The sequence below is a fragment of the Netta rufina genome (genome assembly GCF_964035555.1).
Source record: "Netta rufina genome assembly, chromosome: 3".
Lineage (NCBI taxonomy): Eukaryota > Metazoa > Chordata > Aves > Anseriformes > Anatidae > Netta > Netta rufina.
Window position 1 is genome coordinate 23299048 of NC_140125.1, and position 27075 is coordinate 23326122.

Sequence of the window (27075 nt, forward strand, 5' to 3'; positions counted from 1 at the left end):
ATGAACACAAGAATCACTCTCTATAAATAAAATAGTTTCTAAAAACAATAATGAAATTCAGTTGCTTAAATAGAGTCCATGAAGTCCTTACCTCAATGCAAAATGAAAAGGTACATGGACAGTTTTTACACTTCCAGCAACTGGATCAACAAGACATATCTGGTAAGTCTGGGGCTGCCATCCCTGACTGGTCACATTGTTTAAACCCATTATTTTATAACCAGGATACAATAACCTGAAACCAATGAAAAAAACATGGCATTTACAGTAAAGAATGAAATCAGCAACCTTCAATTTTCATATCTTGAATAAAATGATACTCTTTTTTTATATATAAAGCTAAAGCTTAACAACTGCTAGATGTGTTTATCAGTGATGTCTGTAGAGTGATGAAGCATGACAGAATCTCATTCTATAAAATAAGTTGCTGCTTTCACTAGAAACACTCCAGAGAATGCAGAAAGAGCCTGCCAGCGCTCTCCTCTTTTGTCACTGGAATATGCACGTACTGGTGTACTGCACCAACACAGCGTAGTGTGCCCACATCCTAACCATTTCTTACCGACAATGCTTCCCCACATTGAAGGCCCCAACACGAGGCCCTTGCTGTGTGCTCCACACTTCCAGAATTCCTCTTCTTGGAGCATAGATCACAAGGAACTGAGCCACTCTGCTTGGACACTGTGCATTTCCAAAAGGAGAATAATCCACCTTCTCTGTTTCCCTCTCATGGAGGTCCTCTACAGTCTGTATCCAACCAACTTCTGCATCACGGTACCCTTTGTAAGAGAAGACAGAAATTCATTAGTGTACAGAAAATAATGCAAGATGAGGATACATTACCACCCGCTTACCAGTGGCAAGCTGTCAAACTTTTCAATAGCTTCCTAGATTAGATTCCTGTTAAGCTTTGGTCCCTGCACTCAGAGCAGGGCCCATCAGAAGACTCCTCAGAGACAAACCAAATGCTGCCTCTTGCAACATTTTTGCGAGGAACAAGTTCTTCTGGGAGAAGCCACACAAAAAAAAAAAATAAAACCTCACCTGGTCTGTACTTTCAACATTGCATCAATGCACAAACTTCTCAGAGAAAAGAGACGCGTCCAAATTTCTTACATTTCAAAACTAAAGAGAAGATTTAATGAAGAAGGAAATTTGCATAGTCAAGTAGGATATGTAAGTTTTTGTTCATATATTTTTGCGATTAAAATGCAATTCTTAGTAAACAATGCTCATCTTCACTTTCTCTCTGGGTAATGCAAGTACAAACTCTTACTAACTTCATAAACAAAAGAGGAAGAAATATTCTGCTGACATCACTAAATGCAATGTTTTATAGTAAGCATGAATGAATACCCCAATCCACAAGTGAAACGTTAATGCATAGAACAAGCTTACGACAAGATATATTACACCAAGAAGGCTGCAAAGTATTCACAACTGTATTAATGATAAAGATATGGTCCAAAATATTTAATTCATTAGACAGATTTGCTTAAGACAAACAAACAAACTCACATCTCAACACTCTCACTCAAAGCTGCTGTAGGGAAAGGCTGGCAAATGTGTCTGACAACCAAAAAAAACTTGGGCCTCTGACAGTACAACCTACATTATATGAAGATCTCAGTAAGGAAGAAAAGATTTATTAAAAATTTTATTTAAAAATATTTAAAAATTACTATAGCTATTACACTGCCAGCACGTCCCTGAAGTTGCTGCTATATTCATGACCACTAATCTGAACTGTCAGGAGAGAGAGAGATTTACTACCTATACATAAAACATCTCTCTCATCTCATTAAAAAAAAAAAAAAACTGCAAGATTTTAATTCTGTAGACAGAACAGATGTTATAAGATTAGGTATGATTACAATTTGAAAGCTTAACATCTACATTTCCTTAAAAAAACTCAGTTCAGAAGACACTGAACACTCACTTGCTATGCAGTCACCATGATGAAATGACAGTGTAATGAATTGTGTGTCCTCTAAACAGAAGTTTGAAAAATCGTTTACTTTATCAGCAGAATTTAAGAAGATACTACAGATTATCAAGCGAAGAAATCTTGGATAATAGAGCTAAAGATCTTTAAAAAAAAAAAAAATAGGCCAAAAGCGTTCTGCTGGGATACAGACTGCAGGGAAACAATACAAACCAAACTGTTACTATATGCTATTTCGGTATTACAGAGATTGGTACAATACCTGTATGGAGTTCACAACAAATCCATCTTTAATATTCAGTTTGTAATAAGACAACATACTAAAGTCTTTCATAATAATGGAATAACATTTGGAATTCTAAGTCTGAATATAAGAAGCCACAGTATTTTTGAAAGATATTTGCTGTATTTACATGTACTATCATACCTTTCCACATGCGAACTGCAAGTCCTCTTGTAACATCCAGTAAAATAACTCTTCCAAAATCATCTGTTACTGCTGCTAATGTGTTACATGGAGAAAGACATATTCTTTCACCATGGCGACGGGAATCTGGAAGTCCAAACCTAAAAATCAAAGAAAAACACTAGATACAAATTTTTCTGAAAAAATACTAAACAGTATATCTTATAAAGACTAATTTTTCTCTTCCTATTTTTCCTACCATAAAGATTTGGGTAAAATGAAGAGCAAATGATGACAACTCTTTGTGCTCTCTACTGAGAGATCCTGTAGATCTGTCAATGTCCTATTGAAAACCAAACTTCAGAAACTAGGATAAGCAGCTGCGTTGGCAATGTGTTGTCACACAAGGTTCTCAGAGCAGTGTTACTTTGTAAGCCCTCTCTGACTGCCAAATAGTCTTGAAAATACTTCAAATTCAATCTTGATTGTCCTTCCCACTTTCTTAGTCTTTATCAGCCTTCTTGAAAGCATTAAGTTACAACCTTTTTTCCCCCCCTTTCTCTCTCCTCACACAACAGGAAATGGAGATGCCTTTTTTTTTTTTTTGAGAGGCTTTAAGTTATAAGCAACAAGCAACTTATGCAGCTTTTTTGAAGTACTTCAGTGATAAACTTCAGGGGATGTTCATGCACTTACACTAACATTAAACTGTGCAAACTTCTTTTACAGCAACAACAAACACACAGTAGAAGTTGAAGAAATGTATAATTTGCACAGAATAAAACCGAAATGAAACAAAGCTTAAAACAAGTGATCAGCAAATTATCATCACGGTTTAAAGTCAGGAAAAACAAACAGGTTCAGTTATGCACTTTTCAAAATAATTCAAATAATTAAGAAAAGATTTTTAAAGCAATTGAGACAGTATTATCAAACTTGCCTCACTGCCAATGGGGTTGCTGGTTCAACTTTTGGTTTCTGTTTTTGGGCAGGTTCTTCTTCATGTTTGCTCTTCCAACCAAGCCAGCCACTTGCAATAGAAAATGGTATTAGGAGAATTATATTAATGTTTCTGAAAAAAAAATCTCAAACTATTAGGTAGTTACTAAAATAAAAATAATTTAATATCATTTTTTATTTCATTACCTAGCAGCGTGAAATAATGCTGAAGTCAGTTTACTTGCAACTGCTAAGGCAACATGAGACAACAGAGGCTGTGAGCTACCCTGGAAGAAAGAAACAAAAAGTTTAGGTAGTTTTTTAGGCCTCCTGTGGACTTTCAGCTTATAAAGCACCGCTTTAAGACTCTACAAAATTTTAATTCATTGCCCCCCGGAAGAGCCATTCTGACATCTTTACCATTTCAAAATCCTCCCGCAAGTCACTAGTAGCTCAGTAAATTCGTCTGCAACAGAAGTTAAATAAACTCTGTGTATGAGTTATCATGAAGAGTTAGCTGGTATATGGCTTTGATGTCCTTGCAAATACCAATGCTAACAGTTCTGCCATAAACATATTGCAAAAGCAAGTACAAAATCAAAATTCCAATTCTGGCATTTTCAGTCAATTTTTAACCCTGATAAGGCCAGCACAGATGTAGGGTCTGAATGCACAAGACACACACAGCTACATTGCCAACCTTCTCCTCCAATACAAGAAACAAAGGAAGTTTAAGCGTATTACAGGCAACATTAAGCAAAAGCTGTAGTTCTCTTCTACAAGTAGTATTGTCACTGTATGAAGTCACCACAGTATACTCAGGCCAAATGCATGACCGAAGCCCAAAAGCCTGCAAAAATCCTTAAGAGACATGTTTACACAACCACAACCTAATTATAAATAAAACCTCAGATTACCTAATTTGCAATAAATTAACAAATTTCTATCAAATTTGTTTTAGGATAAATAATTGACAGAAACCTGTGGCAGACGTTACTACCATTACCAAATGATTCCAATTTCTGATGAAGAGGGGGAATCATCAGCACACAATGTCTGTAAGCATAACTTAGAAATATATAGAAATAAAAAGAATTACTTATTCAAACAGTTTCAGAAAGTCAGCTTTGTGGTACATACCTCCAGGGCAAAAAAGAAACCAGTGAAAGGATTGGATCCAACAGTAACATACTGAGACATAGCAGGTGGGCTGTTTTTTATAGCTGCATTATATCCACCTATATTGGAGGCAGTCTTCATTTGGTCAAAAGGACATAGTGTCATGATGCCTAACAAAAACATTGAAGTGAGTGTCTTATACTTTCAGAACAAAAACATGCAATGCAAGTCTGAATACATTCCTGCCTTGCTTTCTTGACTGACCAGCCAAGATTTGGGAAGGAGTACCTCTAACCACATACATTCCAAAGAATACAGCAGAAATAACCTAATGTCTTTTAGTTAATTATAATGCATAGTTTGCTTGTTTAGAAGAGCAAAAGTAAGACAAAGCGTCCAAGTTTTCATTAAAAAAAGCTGACTTGTGATGATAAAAAATAGGAACAATCTTACATGATAAGAAAAGTGAAGCTTCCCACATATTTCCTGAACATTAACAACTACAGAACCAGCAGAGATGCACACTGAAGAACAGTATCAGTATTGTAGAGTTCAGCAGCAAAACACATCTATTGATGGTTAACCAAATGCACTTCGCTTGCTTGTTTAGCCCTCTTCTGACCTCCCACATGCTTTTGTGAAAAGATGGAAGAGAAATGAAGTTTACTGTCACTCAGATCTGCCTGTCTGACAAGAATCTGGGCTTCTGCAAATTCCTAAGAAGTGAAAGTTGGAGTCTAGAAGTACATTTGCCTTTTTTGAAAAGGCACAATCTCAAATTTTAGTTTCTTGATATGCTAGATTCAGGCAAAACCGCCATCAGGCTGAACTTGCCTGCCAGGCAGTTCTTTAACCTGGCAGAAAAGGGAAGAACTGCATCTGATCTAGTCTCTCTGGTCTGTTTCTTGCCAAATTAGAAGACAAGACAGCTAGCACTGTAATATCCTTTCTCTCCCCTGAAATGGACAGAGGATGCTCAAAGAGACTAGTAGACAAAATACAATGTACTTCTGATGGTGGTTAATTTTATCATTCATTACACCAGCCTTCTCTCAGTATTTATTTTTATCCAAACACTACCACTAGTAAGTGCTATCACCTCAAGCTTAACAACACTAAACCATTCAATTTCATTCAAGCCAAATATTTGAAAACAAACAGAAATGCTTACCAATACTAGCATGGTCAACAATTGTATCCACATCCTGCAAACCCCACTTCTTATAAGCCAATGGTGGCGGCTGAACATTCTCATTGCCAGATGCTGCAGCTGACAAAATTTGATAAAACACAGAAAAAAACCTCTACTGAGTCAAAGACAAAGCAATAGCATAATAAAGGAAAAAAAATGAGAAGATTTTAAGTTTATGTTTAGAATGTGCAAGACAGTCAATATCACTCAGGCAACTTGCACTCTGAGGACATTTTCTGTTGTGGAAGGAATCTGCAAAGATGCAATAGATGCATCCACATTAAAGGACAAGCAAGGAAGATACAAACTTCACCATGATTTGATATCTGACAAACCTAAGTAAATTTCATGTAGTGTAATGTTCTATTAACAGACTCAGAAATAAGTATTTCCTCTTAAACATACCTCTTGCTACCTGATTGCGACATGCGCGAAGGGACTGAAAGAGGCTGAAACCATCAATTGTCACAATTGCTGCTGGATACAAGATACTTAGTTCTTCATTCTGTGAAAGCAAATGGGAGAAGACAGTTACTGTTCTAACAGGACAAACTAGAAAAGAAGCTGTTAACTACACAAAAAAAAGCATTACAACCAAAGAGCTAATTTCTAACAAGCCCCAGGCAGCAAAACCACTAAAATTAAGTATTAACACTGTCCCATATATGAACAGTTATTTAAAGCCCATCATTTTATTTATTTTTTTTTTTTTTTATCTTCTTTCAGTGACTTATGTTTGGTTAATATATTTTATGTCTTAGAGAGAAAACAAAAGTTACAGCAGCTTGTGAAGGCCACAGAAAGACACATTTATCTAGAATACAACTGTCAAGGTTTTACAAACAAAATTCTCAAAGGAGATTAGTATCTGAATTACCAACCCCTTGGGCACAAAAATGTCATATAAATTGGAAGATTCAAATTCCTTAATCTTTCCGTATTTCAAAACTGAACGTCATACTAAAAATCACATGAGCATCTGCATAAAGCAAGCTTGGAAGTTTTTGTAACTTCATTAGTTTTCTGCATAAAGCATGTCAACTCAGCCAAGAGCAAAGAAAGATGACTTTTCTACTAAATAGCCTGAGGTCTACAAGAACCTTCTCTATACAGGAAATACTCAAAATTACATGCAGATTCTTAGCACCACCTCCAATAAACACTTTTTTTAAAAATTTCCACTATCTTCTCTGTGAAGCACGTGCTTACAAATGAGTATATGTAGCTCTTGGCATCTATCAAGATGTGTTTTCTCCTTTCATCAATATATTATCATATTTTGTGCACATAAATGAAAAAACAGGAAATGAATGAATCCTTCCTTTGCAACACTGTCACAGACAAAACAGAAACAAATCTACAGAGCAAACTCAAAAAGTAAAAGAAAACTTGAATCCTCTAACTATACAAGCAAAAACAGTTCTAGAACAAGAAATTCATAGTCTCTTGTTCCATAGAATTTTCTACCCATCAAACACTGGTAAAGGATGTAGAGGATTCACAGAGAAGACTCCCTTCCATACCCCTTAACATTGCCACTTCGCTTTTGAAATAATCTGACAAAACCTGTTCTGTGACACCAGGATGCCTGGGAATTTCATAGGTTCTGCACTTAAGCTGCAGGACAGGATCTTCATTTAGAAGCTGTGCAAGAAGCAGTACTCCACTCTAAAAGAGAAAGAATAGTGAGTGTGAACAATATCGTCCTTTTTTTTTTTTTTTTTTTTTTTTTTTTTTAAGGGAAGGCAAAAATCAGTAACTACAGAAATAGATATTTTATAGAAATGTTTATTACAGTTTATTACCTTGTGGGCCTGCCATGCTGAGAAACATACCTCAGTATAAAAACGAACATAGCCAGAGGTGAAGCCAACCACAATGCAGGTCCAGTCAGGACGACCTGTGGAACTCCTGTTTCACAAAGACATACCAGAAGTTAAAAATAAATCCTGTTCTAAGCTGCAGACGTAAGCGTAATTAATATAAGGAGACTGACAATGCATATTCACATGAATATCAATTCTTACCTCTTTTGACTTGCCAGTGGGATACATAATACGCTACTCACACATTCACTAGAAACAGAAAGATAAAACAAATAAGTGCATTTTATCCTCCAGTTGTGAAAGTTTGCTCTACATGACAGATCTTGCCAAATCAGGATTTTTAATATTTTAAAAAAATATTAACTCAGCACATAATTTATCAAATTCATACCAAAAAAGGCAAAAAAAAACACTTTCATTTAAAAAATGCTTTAAATTACAAGTTCACATGAACAGTGCCCAAATAGATTGCATAAGTACTTACTGCACCTTTTTAATGTTCTTTCATCATTCACAGACTGATTACTCTGACAATACTTTTCAGTAAAGATTTAAGTCAAATGATACATATATAAAGGAAAATACATTTGTTCTGATCTATATTGATATATACCAAGTCTTAAAAAAAAATTTGAACCATGCTTATCAAAATGCACTTCTGAAGTACATTATGTAATTGAGTAAGATTTTACATCCACCGCATTTCACCACTTTATAGTTTGAGAGCATTTCAAGAGCATGGTCTTCTCAGCTACGGAAGAATCTGAGCACATTCAATGTATGGCAGGCAGGGCGTGCAAAAGGCAAGCAGAAGGGCAGGCCACAATATTTCAAATCAAAAGTTATTTAACTGTTACCACAATAGGAGGTTTTCTGGGGAAACACAAGCAGTACAGAGGTTTTGTGAAAAAGCATATACATTCAAGATGACATTCCAAACATCACTTTAAGCATAAATGCCTGCAGTATTGTAGATTATTTGCATTTGAGGTCGCCTTCACTCCCCATGGAGCAATTAAATTACCAGGCTAGACAATTACAGACAGAAGCTTTCTAAATGCAAGTTTAACGTGAGTTGCAGTACAATCGCAGCTTAAAATCAATGTTACATATCTCAGTGAAATCTCATCTTTAAAAGGAAAGCTTAGCCACCACAGGGCATTTTCAGTTGAAGACAACTCTGGGCAAAAAATTCAAGTCTTCAGACAATCTGACAGTATCTGTTATATTTACACTTACCCAGAAATAAAACCCTCACCTACAGGACACCCTTAAATCAAGCCACAGCAAATATAACTGTTTATCTAAACAAAGCTACCCATTCCAGTATGACAGCATCTCTTGGGGCTCTGACAATATTAAGACCCCAGAGTTCGCTTTTCTTTTTCTTTGTTTGTATTCAATAAAAAATGACAGGGTAATTTCAGATAGGGAAAAGTCCTAAATAGACACACCATAAAACAGTTCAAATATATGGCAGCAGCAAGCTTATTTTTACAGATTGGAGATAGACTGGTTAAGTCAGTGCCTCCTACAGAATAACAGAAGGTTGATGCCAACAGTCATGTTCAAAGGCAGGCAGCAACTCAAGACTGCAAACTCCATAAGGAAATCCAAATCCTATTCCATATGGGAGATTCCAGAAATCATCAGTCTGGTTATCTGAAGACAAATCTAGCAAAAATTTCATATAAACACCATATGTATGACCAAGGCAAATTTTCCAAGTCCTCTTAATGACTTAGAGCCTAAAACCATTTCAAAAAATGACAGAAACATGTAAAAGACTATTTACTATGGAGGTCAAAGATGCAAAGCATAGATGAAATTCAATGCTTCTAAGATGATTAATACATTAAAAAGCATGTTAATGTTGATCACTGTTTGTAACTACGACTGACTTCCTAATTAAAGAGCTGACTTTCTACTTGCTTTAGGTTTTGAAAATGTGAAGAAGAATTTCTAAAACTTCATACATTTCCAGTTACAACATGCCCTGACATAATACCATCTAATAGAGATGGTAATATCCATAATAAAAGAATACATATACTTCTGTCTTCTGGTAACAGGAACTTGTAAAAAGCTTGATAATCCAGATTTGTTCAGAATGCCTAAGTTATATGGAAATACAGTGATTTGCAGAGAGCATTTCTCAATTTTATGAACTTGTCCTGAGATATCACACTGCCCATGAAGAGTGACCTGTGCAGACAAAGGTCACACAACTTACTAGTGTTGTTTTCAACATTAAAATGTATAAAACCGTGAATGTGCTTGGATAAAAGCCAAAAAACTATATGCTACCAATTATTAAATACAAAAACATTTTAATCACAACTACATTTCAAGACCTACCCTTCTTCAACATTCAGAGAGCCACTCCAGCCAACAGCATACTGCATTTCTTCTTTTCCCTGGTCACTGTGCTTCCATTTAGCTGCCATTAAAAACAGATAGCATCTATTGAACTGTAATGTCTTGCATCTCACAGATATAATTCTATTCTTAAATCTTTGCTTCTGTATAACACATCCTACCACACTTAGATTAAGCACCAATTAGATACCTTGAAGACTGTAAATAGAACACTTTTTAGTAACTTTTCTTTAGAAATCTTGTTTCTTACAAACTCAAATAGAACAATACACTGTTAAAATCCTTCTGAACACTTGGTTTTGTTCAAAAACCTACATACAGTAACACCTGCTTCCTGAAATTTTAACAGGTTCAGTTAATATAACAGGCATCTTTGGGATAAAAGTATTAAGCAAGGGCAAGCTTCTTCTGGAATGATTACTGAAGTTGAGCTCAAACAGATAGCAAAACTTTAACTCCCCAAAACATGCATGGGAATCCTACACTAAATCTGACAACTTTTAATGATCGCATCATAACCAAGGTTAGAAAACGCTACGCTTTCTTATTGACAGGGTTGAATTGCAACTGACATTTTACTGTTGAATCATCTTCCAGTTTCAAATGTACAACTCACGTTGCATGGGATTTGTCTGACACCTAAAACTTGAGACACAGGGACAATCTACCACTGCCATGTGGTACAGTTACTACAGAGCAGTTCAGCCGCAGCAGTTCTCTAGCAGGTGAGCTAAAGCATCTACTTATTCTTGATCCATTAGGAACTTTCTGAGGAGTACCACTGTCATTTTATTTTCTGTGAAAAATTAGCAACTAACCTACATGTTTTTTAGAATATATAATGGCACATAACTCCATTTGCAGCATGACAAATTAACGCAAATTTGCTTATTCATGCAACTCCAAGCGTCAACAATTGTGTGTGTGCGTGGTTTTGTTTTTAAAGGATATTAAAGAATCACAGAATGGTTTGGGTTGGAAGGGACCTTAAAGATCGTCTAGTTCCAACTGCCCTGCCATGGGCAGAGAGGGACACCTTCCACAAAATCAGGTTGCTCAAAGCCCCATCCAACCTGGCCTTAAACACTTCCAGGGATGGGGCATCCACAGCTTTTCTGGGCAACCTGTTCTGGTGCCTCACTACCGTCAGAGTGAAGAGCTTCTTCCTTATACCTGATCTACATCTACCCTCTTTTAGTTAACGCCATTCCCCCTTGTTCTATCACTACGCTCCCTGACCAAAAGTCCTTCCCTATCTCTCCTTGTAGGCCCCCTTTAAGTACTAGAAGGCTGCTGTAAGTTCTCCTCTTCTCTAGCCTGAACAACCCCAGCTCTCTTAGCCTGTCTTCATAGGAGAGGTGCTTGAGACCTCTGATCGTCCTCATGGCACTTCTCCAGACCAGCTCTAACAGGTCTGTGTCTTTCTTATGCTGAGGACTCCAGAGCTGAATGCAGTTCTCCAGGTGGGATCTCATGAGAGCAATGGGGAAGAATAACCCCATAACATTAGGTTTCCCAGCATCAAGCACATATACCACCAATTGCATGTGTTAAGAGAAATACCCCAGGCATTAGCACATTTGCAAATGGAAGATGGCTGATCAAGTGTTTATATAGTATTCAGGGTACCTCTAAAAACAGTTTGAGAACTCTGCTTTAGAGTAGAATAAAAAGCCACACATTCTTCAGGATGGAGAAGAATTTTCTATCAGACAATCCACCTCAATTTTCTCACCTTCAAGTGTGACTCAGTTGATTTTTTTCAAAGGAGAAGAAAAATAAGTTAAAATATTTTAGTAAGGGTAAAACTAACAGAAATGTTTTGTTTTGCTTATTGGGCATGATTAATGTCAACAGTGCTGATTAACAGGGTATTTATACAGCATATTTTGGATTTAATTATTAATGATTAAATATTTTTCTCAGATAACACTATAGATGAGAAATAAGGACAAAATAAGTAACTTAGCAAGCAATACACCTAGAAAATGCACAACAGCTACTACAGAACATTACAAAATTCTTCAAAATATGACTTGGGAGGGTAAGTAGACAGGAGAAAAAAAAACAGATCTCACTACTATTAAATGTACTAGCACATATACTTAGTAGAATGTATACTTACACACTAAGAAAACTGCTTTCTGCTCATTGGCTATTACCATCAGGTCATTTGTTGGTGACAAGGATAACACACAGTCTTGAAGCCAGTAATTTTTCTGGTTCTTGGAAGCAGATTCCTCTTCTTCCTACAGGTAAAGCTTTAGTTAATGCATGCAATCATTTTTACATACAGAAACACCTCTAAGATTCATGACACTCTGACTTGCTGTCAATACCAGTGCTGAATGCCCAATCACCTTTCAAGTTGCTGGCCCTCCAACATGCATAAAAAGCCATGATACACTAAAAGGCAACCTTGCACAAATTATATCTGCATGTTTGCAAATCAGAAAACAGAAAACTTCCCATTGGGAGTTTAGATTGTAAGTAATATTTATTTGGGGTCTTCCCTTCTACAGTTCAAACACAGCAAAAGCTTTAGACTATATTTATTAGCAAACTATATGGTTCGCAGCAGTAAAGTACAAATCTCAGTTTAAGCTAGCTTCAACCCAGACTTTGTAAGAAACACCTGAGGATTAACTGAAGAGCTAGTTGTTTTCACCTACAACTCCCTAAAGTGAAGTAACAGGAAACTCCTCTATTAAAAAAAACCAGCTACTTCACACACTGACCAATGACCCTGCACTCTCTATGCATTATTACACTTATTACACCTCATTGCTATGTGTGAATTCTACATTTCCCTCTCAGCTGTATTCCTGGTGACAGCAAAAAGGACCAGAGGGATCAGCATGGAGCTGGGACAGGAGAGGTTCAGACTGGGTGTTAGAAAGATTCTTTACTGATAGCAGTCCGGCACTGGAACAGGCTCTCCAGGGCAGTGGCCATGGCACTGAGCCTGCTAGAGTTCAAGAAGCGTTTGGTTCTGTTTTTTGGGTCATCTCGAGCAGACCCAGGAGTTGTACTAAATGATCCTCATGGGTCCCTTCTAGCTTGAAATATTCTATGATTCTATGAAAGGCTCTAGGAAAAGATCTGTGCATGACAAGAGATTGGCTTCTTCCCACTCCTATCCATCATCACTATGAATGGCCTAGTCCTTGCCTACGCAATATCAACAAGAGAAAGTTCCTTGCAGAAAGGCAATCCTGTCATGAAGTCACAAAAAACTTTTTCCTTCCACAGGAAATGTACAGTCATGCAACCTCAGCAGGGATACCTGAGGTTACAAGACTGCAGTCCCAATTGCTAATAATTTTTATCCAGGTATTTCTAACACACAGAGCACACTGGCATTTTTCAAGAATTTACAAAGGGATAGTGATAATGATTTCCTGGGACACTCATGATTTTAACTCCTTGTGACAAAGGTAAACATATTAAGTGCAAAAACACATAACCAGAAACCAAAGAAAATCCCTGCAGTTATTTTTAATGTAATGTGTTTCAAACTGAGGAAATAGAAACCAAAATCAAAGACTTGTTTAAAGATTAAAAAGAATTAAAATACCTCAGAATTCAAAAATATCTGTATGCATAAACAGGTAACTTGAAACCTAAAAGACTTAAAATATGGCCAACACACTACTGACAAAGGTGTTAAAACAGGAAAAGTTAAGTTAACTTAAAAAGTCAACTTGTTAACTTCCTAAAGTTAACTTTAAAAGTTAACTTAACTTGTAAAAAGCCTACTTAAAAAAGTGAAATACAGCATTATTAAAATCAGCTCTTAAAATGAGATTTCAGCATCACCATCCCTACTAAATAAGAAATCAGTTGCATAAAAAGACACCTTACAGAAGAATCTTTAAAAAAAATTAATGTCTTTGTAAAAGTTCCATGTTGTCTTTGTGAAAGTTCCATGATACAGATACTTGTTCAGGTGACGAATAATTCCAAGAAGAGATGCAATTTATGCTACCTCTAATGTTTTTAAAACTATTGTTACAATATTGTAACAGAAATATTGTAATATATCTTTAGCAACATAACATTGTTATGTTATAACATAACATGTTAACATAACATTACAATAATAGTTCTCAACTCTATTCTAGACTGATGAACTCTGTTTTGGTGTGTGGTCTCTACTTCCACAAATATGCTTCTACACAGAATCATCATCTTTGTGTGGATGACAGTTCCTTCTTTCTTAAGAGTTTAACCTAGAACCACCAGCAACTTCGGATGGAAACAAATAAGCAGAGAGGGCTTCACATGCTTGGCCAGAAGCACTTACAGGACTTTAGCAAGAAGGGTGTGAACTACATTGCATAAGTTTGCCATTTTAAAAAGAAACGAGCATAAATGATGACAGTTACAGCTCAGCTACACCTGCTTGATCTATTTACATCGTAAGCAGAAAACATTGAGGCAATTACGAACATTATGGCACATGTAATAAAGATGCAGCCTGAGAAACACATTAATTTCATCAAAATTATAGTGGATTTGAATACCCATCCTATTCAAGAGTTTTTATGCTCCTTTCATTCCTTGACATCAGCTTGAGAGTGATTCATCCCTGGGAGAAACCATGCTCATTTTAACTTCTCACCTCAGTTGTAGTATGTTTCCCTGCTCAAGTAAATAGCTAAAAAGATGCCGTCCCACTCCTTGGGCGTACCTCCCGCATATTGAGACAATTACAACAGTTAAGAGTTTTATTAACAAGGTGAGGTCCAGATTCCTCAGTGTACCTCATTAGCTCTAACACAGACTTAATCAAGCAATGTTGTTCAGATGATTCATTCAGATGCGGAGGATTTCTGCACAGACAGCTTTCTTAACAAAACATCGTATTCAAGTCAGCTGGCAGCTAAAAGTCTCTCAGCCTTACCAGCAATCTGAGACCAGCTGTGTTATTCCCAGCAGCAGTAGCTGGGCAGAGGGATGATTTCTTTCCCTTTAAAGAGCAACTGTTCTGCACCCATCCCGTATGTATAATTTTGTCTCTCCTGTAACATCATCCACACATCCCAACATAAGAGTACTTAATCACAACATAAGAGTACTCACTGCACAAGCATTATAAAGATGTTTATGTCAGTGGTTCTGGATTTAGGGGTTCAGTTTAGATCTTAAAAAAAAAGATTATATTAGTTCTCTTAAGAAAATCATCAACTGAGCAGCATCAACACTGCTGAGAGGTAGACATCAAGGCAATACTTGTCACCATTACAGTTTACTTCACACTACAGCATGAAATTCTGATAGTCTTACCTACAGACCATGCATTCACAAAGTTACTTAAGATCTGGGATAATGCACTTCAGGACTGGATGCGTTTCTCTACTAAAATAGAGTAATATGTTGTTCTGATTATGGTTGAAGGTACTGAGAATCATAGAATCATTTAGGTTGGAAAAGACCTCTAAGATCACCTACTCCAACCTTGTTGCTATCTCAAAATAAGCAGTACTCCTGAGGCTGTTGCCTCCCTTTTTATAAGCATCAGGTACCAGCCCACTCATTTATAAGGAAGCTCTCTTCCAAATCCCAGAAGAACATTTAGTTCAGTGTTTGTTCTCAGCATGGTATTTTTACATGCAACTGTGAACTAAGATTTTTCTAAGAGTAACCTAGATCCTGAGACTAGATGGATGAATTTGTCACTCCACAGTTACTGCTCAGAAGCTGCAGAGAAAATGGGACAGAATTGGACAGGCCTACTAACAACAACAACAACAAATTATATATATATATATATATATATATATATATATATATATATATGAAGTAGTTTATATTTATAAATATAAACTGAAGCTGGTTCTGTTGCCTAGTCCTTAATGTCTATGTTTCACCAAAGTTGAGGTGGATTTTAAATACTAATAAGATGCGTTGTTTTTACTTCCTCAGAAAGGACTGCAAGACTGTTCCCACCAAAGGGACTCCAAGCGAGACAAAAACAAGGCTTACTGTCTCTGGATAACTATAGGCAAAGACTAGGCAACAGCATCACAGAAAGAGAGAAAAAAACCTACAGAATACAAGAATGAGTAATTACCACAATAACTAAACCATTCAAGCTATATTTAGAAACAATTACGAGAGCAATGGACAAGAGCAGAAGCGTTTAAAATGCTGTTCAAGATCCATTTTAGCAAGTTGATAACTACCAAGGGGAAAAAAAAAGTAAACGCAAACAAGTAAAATAGTCCTTTAGAAAAGATAATTTTAGCAATCAATCCTCATAAATATGAACTTACAGGTTCTGGTAATTCTGCTTCATCCCAGGCTCCCCAGCCACCATCTTCCCAGTTCGTTGGTTTACCTGCTTTAGACAAAAAATATTTGTCACATGAATACAGCATAGGCAAGCAAAAATACAGTCAAAATGAACTGCCAACTGTTGTTTTCCTTTCCCTGTCAATGCATAATAACTTCAATAATAGCAGATACTAAACAAGTACTACAGGAAAAAAAAAAAAAAAAAAACACCACTAAGTGGTAGAAATGGATCTCTTATTTCCACGTTTGAAACTATGAAAAAGTAATAACTAGACGATCTAATCTAAGTACAAATTGGAAATGGGCATAACAACACCCATGTTAAATTAATTCTGACAGACTGCATCTAGAACTCTGGATCACAACTGCTTACAGTGCCTGGTGCACCACATCACTGAGACTTCAGTAGGGCCTCTGATTAATTTGTTCAGTAATGCACGCAATTTGGTCTTTTCTCAGTTTCTCCACAGCCATTTCAAGAGAGCCAAGATGAATTTCTAGTTATATACAGCAAACTGAAATGCAGAGTTAGGAGATAAGGACAAATACCCTGCGTGTCCACTTGACAAAAACAACAACAACAACAACAAAACTTTCTACAGCTGGTATACAGTTGGTATGGAGACCTAAGACCTTAGTGTAAAATTTAAGATATGCTTGATTTCTAATTGTTACAACTCCAAAGACAGCAAAAGTACTATCTTGTATGTATTAGTCACAGAGAGAAAATAAGGGTACAGTATGCACTTTCCAACCCTTCAAGACTTCATGTACCTGTCTGTGAGCATCAGACCAACTGACATAAGAAGCCCTGCAACATCCGAAGAACCATGTGCACACAATTTTATGAGAAATAATATTTCTGTACACGAGTAAGGTATCTTTCTTTCTTTAATGATGTGGGTTTTTTTAGTCAATTGCAGGATCAGCCAGTAGCAACATAAGTTCCTTTTATGAATGAGTGACTGCACACACAGAAATATACCTATGATAAACAAAGCACCAGAGACCAAGATGATGCAGATTCCACAACCACCCCAAAGCAGCCACAACAAAAGCTGACGCTGTGCTCTCTGAAGGCAAAAAGAGCACAAGGACATTGGCTATTTACCTCTCTGCAAGAGGAAAGAAAATCAGCTAGACACCAATCAGTTTCAATTATGTCATTCAGAAACCTCAGGGAATCCGCAAGCTTACAAAATAAATACCTGAGAAAACTGCAGTTTGTAGAGACAGGCCTACTTCTCAGTTGCCTTATAAGGGTTAACATAAGTCATATGTAAAAAACGTTTGAAATTCTTTCATCTAAAAACACATAACTTAATGAGAATTAAAAAGCATTAATTACTGCACAGGCAGTAAGGATTAAAAAAGTGGAGACTTCCTACAGTCGGTGAGTTCAGCACAGTTCTCAGCCATCACTGGCACCCACAAGTAGATAGGCATCGCTGCAGCAGCTTAAAGCGCCAAGTACTGAATGTTACTGCTGATGTTACAGCTGATGTTACTGCTTCAGATTTCATAAGACATCAAGACTTGCCTGAGGATTTCACTCAAGTTCTTCATTAACTTGTCATGGCTACATTGACCTTAAGAAGTAGTTTACGCATCACGTCTCAAATTTGCTCAGATTTAGTTTTAAGCAAGCCAAACTTTCCCATTTTGGATGGCCAAGCAGTATGGATAAGAAGGTTTGCATCTAGAACGCTCCAATTTTAATTCCTCTAAAAACTCTGATTTCTTTAGAAGAAAAATAAGTAAATAAATAAAAATAAGAATCCAGTACAATAAAATAGAAATCTGTACTCTGTTTACAAAGGTTTTTAAAGCTTTTGTATGGCTAATGAAAACAAAAGACTTCTTTAAACAATATTTTAGCTTATTTCTTAAGCTTTCCAGCAGTGCTGTTAAGAAGGTGTTTCACAAGGTTGGATGACAAAATGACTGTGTGAATAATCTTTGTTAAAATTGAAACATCTGCACCATCTACAGAAGGGGTGAGTCAGCCAGTTTTACCGCATCATTGTCAATACAAAGCTGACGGCACCGCTATCTCAGGCCTAACTATAAAAGCTTCCAAGGGTCAAAGCCTCATCTTGTGCTTCAGCTTGAGAATTTTCCAGTCTACAAAATATAAAGGACAATTACAGCAAATACTGTTGAATATAAACTGCAAGAAGAAAGCAGTAACCAACTTCAGTATTTAGGTTAAGGTAGTGCCGTGGTTTTATTCATCTGGGCAGCTGAGCTCCACCACAACTGCTCTCTTACCATCCTCAAAGGGAAAGGGGGAGAAAATATGATGCAAAGGGCTCAAGGGCTGAGATAAGGACAGGGAGATCACTCAACAATTAGAGTCACAGGCAAAACACACTCAGTGTAGGGAGATTAATGAAATCTATTACCTATTACTAACAAGCTAGAGAAGTGAGAAACAACAACAAAACTAAAAACACCTTCCCCCCATCTTCTACCTCCTCCCACCAAGCAGCACGGGGGAATGGGCAATGGGGGCTGCGGTCAGTCCCTGATGCTTCATCTCTGCCGCTCCTTCTTGGTCACTCTCTGTCCCTCCCATGGGATGCCGTCCTTCCCAAACTGATCCTCTGTGGCTTCCCACAGGCAGCAGCTCTTCAAGCACTGCTCCCACATGGCTCCATCACACAGGGTCCATCCCCCAGGAGCAAACTGCTCCAGCACGGGTCCCCCACGGGTGGGCGGCAGCTCCCCCCAGACCCCCTGCTCCTGTGTGGGCTCCTCTCCACGGGCTGCAGCTCCGGCCCGGGGCCTGCTCCTGCGGGGGCTCTCCATGGGCCGCAGCCTCCTCCAGGCCACATCCACCTGCTCCACCGGGGGCTCCTCCACGGGCTGCAGTGTGGAGATCATCCACCACTGTTTATTGGCTCGACCCTGGGCAGCAGTGGGTCTCTTTGGAGCCAGGTGAAATTGGCCCTTATCTAACATGTGGCAGCCATATCAGACACTTCACCTATGCACTGAAACAGTGAGTGAAGCAGGGTATTAAGCAACAGACAACTAAACTCTGAAACAATGACCAGAGAAGCTGAGGGACACGCCTGTACCTTACTCCACCAAAGCACAGTGTAGTTCACTGGCGCCAATGAATCACACAACATCCCACAGAAGCTGTCAGCTTGCCAAAACTGTCCTGTGCACCAGCGCTTGATAACATTGGTCAAGCGAGAGATGACTGGGTATCCAAGTTGCCTGTAACGAAGATTTTGAATTGTTCCCCCACAATTTCCTTTAGTAGTATTGTAGATCAGAACTAGCAACTGTGGAATGACACCAATAATAATCAACACTAAACAACTCTTGAGTTGTAACGTTCATTTTTCAAGTCCACTGTTGGGAGATCAAGCTCTGTTGTGCAAGCCTACATTTCCATTACCTCTATCTCAGACCAGTAACAGATGTCTGGTATATAGTTCTCCCTAATAAAGCAGCAGCAGTTAACAAAGAGCAGCAGCAACATGACAGATTTTGCTTTATTGCAGAGACTGCAAAAACAGAAGTTCATCTACTGGGTCTATAAAAACGACTTCATTCTTCAATTTGAAGCATTCAAGCAGTAAAACTTTATCATCAGTGCATCTGAAACTTTAAAGGTGCTCCCTATGCTGCACATTTGCAAAATTGATGCTAAAGCATAAGAGACTTTGTTTCAAGCATATTTATCATAAACTTAAGACCCAAAAGAATAGTTTCTATACTGAGGAGCATGTTGTTTAAAAGACGTGAAAACAGGAAAGAAACTTTAGCAAGAGATCTAGACTACTGAGGTTTACCTAGCATTTAACACATCAAATTCAATATGTAAAGTGTTTTTACTCAGTCTAAGACTTTCTTCCTGAAGTGCAGAATGTATCCGAGTACAGAGAAGTGCAGAGAAGGTAGCAGAGCAGTCTGTTTGTCCAAGCTGAAGAGCTCCTCTTGGAAACCAGACCCCCAAAGCTCAACATCATACTACCCCTAACTGCATCAACAGAAGGCTTTAGAACAAGCAAGTTAATAGATTTTTTAAATACGAGAGAAAATTTAATACACACACAAGATAATCTGTCTTCAATAGGTTTTTATATGTTGTCTGTAAAGTATCAAGCTGCATCAGGTAAAAATCTAACATATACAATCTTTTTGCATATAAAAATGATAAATAAAACCAAGTCGTACCAATTCATTTCATACATTAATTTCATGTGTACAGTTTGATGAGTTTATGATCTTTCAGTTTCCTTCTCATCCGTGCCTTAAGAACTTATGAAATTAATATGTAACAATTTCTTGTAGAATTATTAAGTGAAGAGTTTCAGATTCTTTTCTACATATATTTACAGCTCATCTGATATCACCAGGTTGCATAATAAGTGAAGAAATACCGGTTTCTTTTCTGTACGGGCCAAGGAATTTTAGAAATAGTTTTAAATCTACTTGCTATTCAGTAATCAGAGGACATTTTTCCTCAAAGTTCCCCTCAAGTGGGAACTGTCAGATATACTAGACAGCCTTGCCAGCATTACTAGCAAACCCTTTCTGAGATCAGTATTATGTTTACTCTTTCTTATCACTTCAAATGTCCCTAACAAGTGAAAAAAGAAAAGATGACATTCAAGCTAAATTAGCTCACTAATCTGAAAAAGAAATTGAGAAACATTTGGAACAATTTCTCCTCTAGATGGTCACAATTGCTTTAACTTTTTTTTTTCCACTGTTTAAAAATCAATCCATGTACTACACAGCTTTTTCTTTTTTTAAATAATGTTGCAAATTTCTATGCTTTACAGTTATAACTTAACCCTAAAACCAAAGTCTAAGGTACCATTGAAGGGGAGGAACCTCATGATACTACACAGCACAGGATACAAATTAAACACACGATATACAAAACACGGTATTTCATCTTTCTTTCAAATGAAAGTCACAGATCAGGTTATTGCAAGAAAGAAGGAAGAATATCCAGCTAAGGAGATGTTAAAGTTGCAAAAAACCGTCACACGTGAAGATGGTTTGGACAAAGCACTCTGATGCCACTCTGTCATGTGCTGAGAACATCACTTAGTCTTTCCAGTACCTCAGAGCGTATTAACGGTTATGCACGAAACATAATGCAGCAATAATACTTTTGATATTTTACATGAATACAGACATGGAAAGAAAGGAAGCTTAAATGTGTATGATGAAATCTGGATAGAGAGAATCTGACTGAAAATGCAGTACAGAAAAGACTGTCAGAAGGCACTTCAAGAGGAATATACCAAATTCAATAAGAGGCACACAGAAACACTTAAGAACCCTGCTGATAAAAGCAGTTTAGAAATTAATTTGTAATGCATTTTTTTTCTTTTTAACCTAGTTTCCAACTCTGAAATAAAAAGCCTGGCTTTCCGTATTTCTGAATTAAATTAGCTGATCCTGATAAAGCGAAGTGCATAAGCACAACTCTGAAGATGAAGTTTCGAGGAACCGAGCAGAAGAGCGTTTTTCAGGACACTGTCAATTTAACACTGCTGGATTGTGCAGAAGAACTCTTTTACCAACATTCAGCTATCATTCCTACTGTAAAAAGAGGAACAATAAATAACCAACATAAGGGTCAAAACATCCCCCGCACTTCCAACAGCCCGAGCCCCACTCCAAAATAAGCAGCAGCATCTCAGAATTGTACACTGGGCCGTGAGCCGCCCTGAAGTGACACACGTGTTATCAGACACATAGGCATCATTGCTTGGGAACTCCCAAGGAGTAGTGGTGTTTTGTTTTGTTTTGTTTCGTGATGAATTTCATTGATGTAGTGGGAAATAAACGCATTTGGGAACTATAAATATCTGCAAACCAGATTTTTTGTTTTGTTTTGTTTTTGTTTTCTTTCATATTAACACCTCCAAACTCCAGCAAAGCACCAGTCCTAGCTGGCTATGGCACTAAACTGCTGTCATCAAGTCTATCAAGAGATTTAAAATGCACAGTTCAAGCTCAGTGTCTATTAGAACAGGCACATGGCATCATTTTAAATGAACTGCACATGAATTCCTCAAACAAATTATAAACATTATAAAAAATGCTATGCCTTATTGCTCGGTTTTCTGCTCTTTGCAGTTATACATCCATCAATTTCTTAATACTAGAGTTTTGTTATGCCTGTGAAGTTTGATCATATTTTGCAAATTGCATGGATTTGATGATTTTTTTAATTCACATGCAATGTTTTATTATAGACAGCTGTATAATGGAGTTAACCGTCACAGCTGTTCTTTGATCCGGCCAATACATCATCCAAGAACATCTTCCCCACAGCAAGCTGTCAAATTAAATGCAATACAAATACTTCCTATCCCTAGTATTTGCACACTGGAGGCAGCAGTCTTCAAAGCCACTTAGATACCACTAGGCTCAGGTTCCACAGAGGATTCATGCTTCATTATCAGCAATAACTTTTCCCAAGAATCATCATCATGCTTAAGAGTCCCATTCTTCATTAAAATGTGAAATGGCATTCAAACTCTTTTTTTCCCTCCTAGAGAATAAAGGGACGAGAACTCGTTATTAAGCACCATTAACCAGTTTGCTCCATAACACTGGCAAGATCTGCCCCAACACCTTTTATTCTAATACATCCGATAAAAAGTAGCTAAACGTTTTTAATCACAACAGAGCAGTCATTATCTCAGGCAATGGACATTTAAGCATTGTACTATTAGGTGTTCCAACGTACGACTGCATAGTGCAAGCGGGGAGAAACACGTCAACCCTTCCTTCCAGTGCTTCCTGACCTGCTCCACTGGCACTTACAGAACTGACTTTGCATCAAGCTCAGAGGAGGACATAGTTATTTTTTCTTCCACTTTATCACACAAGTATATAATTTGCAAAAACTAGACAAACTGTTGGGTTACTGCAAAAGGTTAAGTGTAGTTGATAGGATGCTTTCTATTATCTTTTTCTACAGCTGAACGTGTTTAAATTTTACCTGCATAAAGGAAGAAAATATCTTAAAAAAAATCTGCGTTTTTATTCTAAGTCAGTTACCTACATCCATATTTTTAATATACAGAGAACTTAAAAAAAACTTTTATAGTTAAGCCTAAATGTAGATTAGCTTAGTATGTTGTAATTAAATGAAACATGCTATGTTAAGCTACAGCTGTTTTATTCATAGGAAAGGTATCTAACTTCTGACCCTACAAGCTTTTAATAAAAGTCATAGTATCACATACTGATTTTAAAAGCCCCTTGCATTTTCAGAAATATAAATATTTATATTTATATAATGAAAAACACTTTTACAGTGTTATATTTACATTGTTACATTTGCATGTTTCATATTTACATTGTTCTGTGAAAAACACAGAGAACACTTTTACATTAATCTCTGTAGATTTTAGCATACCAAATAGTCACAAAAAGTATTTGTCAGTTTGCTCAGAATGAAAAAAATGGGCAATGCTAGAACAGCAGAAAAACTTAACTTCAGATGACAAGTTCTTTTTGTTTCTTAGTTGTTGAAAGAAAAAAAGATAGATAGCTTCTCAAAAAATCCAAAACCTGAAAGGTCCTGAAAGCACCTTTGCAAAAACATTTTTTTTTACCCAAAATCTGACAGCAGCTATAAATAACTAACAAGTTAGGACAAAAAAATAAAATAAAATAAAATAAAAATATTTTTAAGTTATTGTTTAATAAAAACGTTTAGTATGTACTTTTTTTCCCTAAGGTTGTCAGCATTTTTCATTTAGCTATAAAGTTTAAAAACTAGTCAAGGAGTTTCCATACAAATGCAGACTAACTTTGAAAATAAAATAAAACCCCTCCACTTGTGGTTTCTTCATGGCAAAAAGTTCTTCCATGTGAGCCAAGTAACAGCCAAAGCATACAGCAGAGAGGAAGCAGAGTGATTTTGAACTGCCATGCAACAAGTCAGTTGCTTACATGGAAAAGTGAATGGATTAACATGCAGGTGAAAAACAGTAAAGGAACAATCAAAAAACAATTAGATATTTCCAGCCAGGGAAGCAACTCAGAGCACAAGACCTTGAGAGTAGCAGTGACTGTGGCAGATATGCCATCTCAGCCTAACAGGAGTTCCCAAGCCTCGCAGCTCCAGTGATTCAGGTCCTTGGGCTGCAGAGCAGCAGCAATGCAGACTTCAAGAAACAAGTGTAAAAGGGAAAAAGATCTCCTATGCCATGCAAACAGATCTTTTTTTTTTTCTAACTTCAGATACAACTTACTCGTTTCTAACTTAAGACACCTCTGCAAGTTGTACCAGTGTATGAAAGATGAATGCACTAATAATTTCTGCTTCAACATGGTGAGACCATATTCCTATGTAAAAGTCACTTTGAGAACTCTTACTCACGTTCATGCTCTTGAGCCAAGGAAATGGTTGCAGAATTAAAAAAAAAAAAAAAAAAAAAAAAAAGCTACAAATCTGAAAGACTCAGGTAAGTCTAAATTTTGAAAACTTCTAAATTCCGATACTCTGCCATGATGTCTGAACGACCACATATAAATATTCCTGAATACTATCTACTCATTAAAATGGATGAACAGTGCATTTTAGGATGTACGTTGTCCTTGATGCTACCATGTTTTGTGGTTTTCCAACACACTAAACGCTTCCTCTCTTCACAGCGGCCATTTGACAAATCCACGCCACCAAAAGTATCCAGGTTGTTACTTTACACCAATTGGCCTTGCATGCGCTACCAAAAAAGAGAGAAACGCTTTAAAGGCATTCAACACACGCTTTTAGAAACACAAACACGCTGCCATCTGTTGCTTCTACCTTCTGTTTCTACCAAGAGGCACAGACAGGATGCTACAGGTACCAGAACCCTTCCTTTCGATAGGTATGACACCGAAAGAGGAGCCATACGGAGCCTGGACATGTTTTTTGGAGCATTGCAGCAGCAAAACAAGCACAGGTAGTGGAACATAAGTGTTTTCTACCAGAAGTTTTGAACAATCTAAGGTATGACAAGTAGGGGTGGTTATATAAAACTCTTCCAGAATTACCCTATGCCAAGTGCACTTGAACAATAAAGTACACAAAGTCTAACCCTGAGCACAAGAAGACCATGGATAAAACAGGCTACGGTACGCGTACACAACTTCTGGTGGTGAATTCAACTGGCTGGACGCACATTGTTTTCTTAAAACCTTCTAACAGCTGTTGTGTGACCCCTCCTCCTTCCCACCCCCTCCCAAACCTTGCACGTCTTCAACTCCGCCGCCTGCTGCTCCCCCTCGGCGCCCCGCGCACCAGCCCCGCGGCTATCCCTTGCACCACCTCGCCCCGCACCGCAGCCACCAGCCCCACGCAGCCCCACGCAGCCCCCCTGCCCCTGCCGCCCTCCCTCCACCCCGCTGTGCAGCCCCGAGCCCCCGCCCCGCACTCACCGCCCCCCGCGGCGCCGCCGTGCCGCCGCTGCGGGCAGAGGAAGTCCCGCGCCGCGCCCAGGTCCCGCAGGCGGCCGAAGGGGACGAGGGCACACGCCATGGCGCCGCCGCCCGACCCGGAACCGCTCCGCGCCGCCCTCCCGCACGGCACCGGCCAGGCGCCTGCGCGGGGCCCGCGCCGCTCCCTCCGCCCCTCTGCTCCTCCTCCTCCTCATCCTTCTCCTCCTCCTCATCCTTCTCCTGCTGCTGCTGCTGCTCCGCCGGGTGCCGACGTGGCCGCTCAAGGCGGGGCCGCCGCCTCCCGAAGACATTCGGAGCTCGGCTCGCCTCAGGGCCCCGGCCCGCCAGCGGCAGCAGCGGTGGGGATGAGTGGGATTTACTGGGGGCGCCGTCAGTTAGCACACGGCATCAAAAATCCCCCTCCAGGGCAAGGAGAAGAAAAGCGTGTGAGAAGAAGGCCAGGGGATGTTCTCCGCGCCTCAAAGGAAACGTGCTGTCCGCAGCCCTTCACAATTTTAAATAAATCCTACTTTACCGTGGCTTCTTATTACTGCAAATAAATCCTACTTTACCGTGGTTTCTTATTATTTTATGCTTATTTTTAGCATACTCAGTGTAGTTTGGGGTTGGGGGTAGGCTTCTTGGGTGCTGGTTAAAGACCATGCAAGACTGAGCACTGACTTATCTTTTTATTCATAGAAGTTTCAACCCAAATCACCTCAGATTTTCCTGAAGGAACAGACCATATACACAGTCTGGGTATACTGTCACAGGCTATAACCTCTAGAAAATATGCGTCAAATTTTCCAATAACCTGTCTTCAACTTGTCCTGACAGCTTCTAATGTTCTCACCTGTTCTATTTTGCTGCAATAATCAGGACCCAGTAACAGTTTTGCCCTCAGCGCCAGCACGGATATTTATTTTTACATTTAAAATCTGTGGCTCCTCAGGCAACACAAGGGATGTTGTGTTAAATGTGGATTTAAGCAGGTGAATAATCCCGCACCTATTCAGGTCAGAATGGCTGGATCCTGCGTTTTTCTGAACAGGCATAAAATTGCATGTTGTGTACCAAAGGAAGGAGGCTCTTGGAAATTAAGGTCACAGTGGGAAACATTGAATGCAACAGGTTTGGAGGAATGACTAATGACTTTAAAAACACTAATTAAACATATAAAGCCTATGGGAAAGAAAATAATGGTAAATGTGTAACATATACAAAGTTGCTAGTAACACCAAGTAAATAAATAAAGAGCATGCAAGAAATTAAACAAAGAACATGGTTTGTCATTCTCTAGGGATACTTTCATCATCTCATGAAAATATCCTCCTCTGAGACTAGTAACTAGTAACAGTGTAAGGCACTGTCATATCCCTGACTGATTTGCTGTATGCAAAGAAGTTGTGTTACAAAACTGCCAAGATTCTAATTAATACATAAAATAAGGCAATGAATAATTCAACAAATGAATTAATATTTAAGACAGGATTGAGCTCTGATGAACCCATGTTATCACTTTGGATACTGAATTACCTTTTGTGTGTTT

At 38.1% G+C, this 27075-nt stretch overlaps 1 protein-coding gene across 4 annotated transcripts in view; it reads right to left on the bottom strand.

The window, feature by feature from the left end:
• RAB3GAP2 (RAB3 GTPase activating non-catalytic protein subunit 2) overlaps window positions 1–25652 on the bottom strand; it is a 47280-nt gene extending 21628 nt beyond the window's left edge. The window contains exons 1-15 of one of the 4 annotated variants that reach the window (XM_084283967.1): window positions 25527–25652; window positions 16085–16149; window positions 11932–12055; window positions 9786–9867; window positions 7629–7676; window positions 7437–7512; window positions 7168–7269; window positions 6007–6106; window positions 5581–5679; window positions 4431–4579; window positions 3498–3577; window positions 3292–3381; window positions 2373–2512; window positions 563–779; window positions 92–235 (exon numbers count right to left, since the gene is read on the bottom strand). In XM_084283967.1, the coding sequence (XP_084140093.1) occupies window positions 92–235; window positions 563–779; window positions 2373–2512; window positions 3292–3381; window positions 3498–3577; window positions 4431–4579; window positions 5581–5679; window positions 6007–6106; window positions 7168–7269; window positions 7437–7512; window positions 7629–7676; window positions 9786–9867; window positions 11932–12055; window positions 16085–16149; window positions 25527–25626 (1616 nt within the window). In that variant the 5' untranslated portion in view covers window positions 25627–25652. Of the gene's footprint in view, window positions 1–91; window positions 236–562; window positions 780–2372; window positions 2513–3291; window positions 3382–3497; window positions 3578–4430; window positions 4580–5580; window positions 5680–6006; window positions 6107–7167; window positions 7270–7436; window positions 7513–7628; window positions 7677–9785; window positions 9868–11931; window positions 12056–16084; window positions 16153–25526 lie in introns of those variants that run through there. The other 3 variants (XM_084283968.1, XM_084283966.1, XM_084283969.1) reach the window with 3 other exon arrangements.
• Between the last annotated feature and the right edge of the window lie 1423 nt (window positions 25653–27075).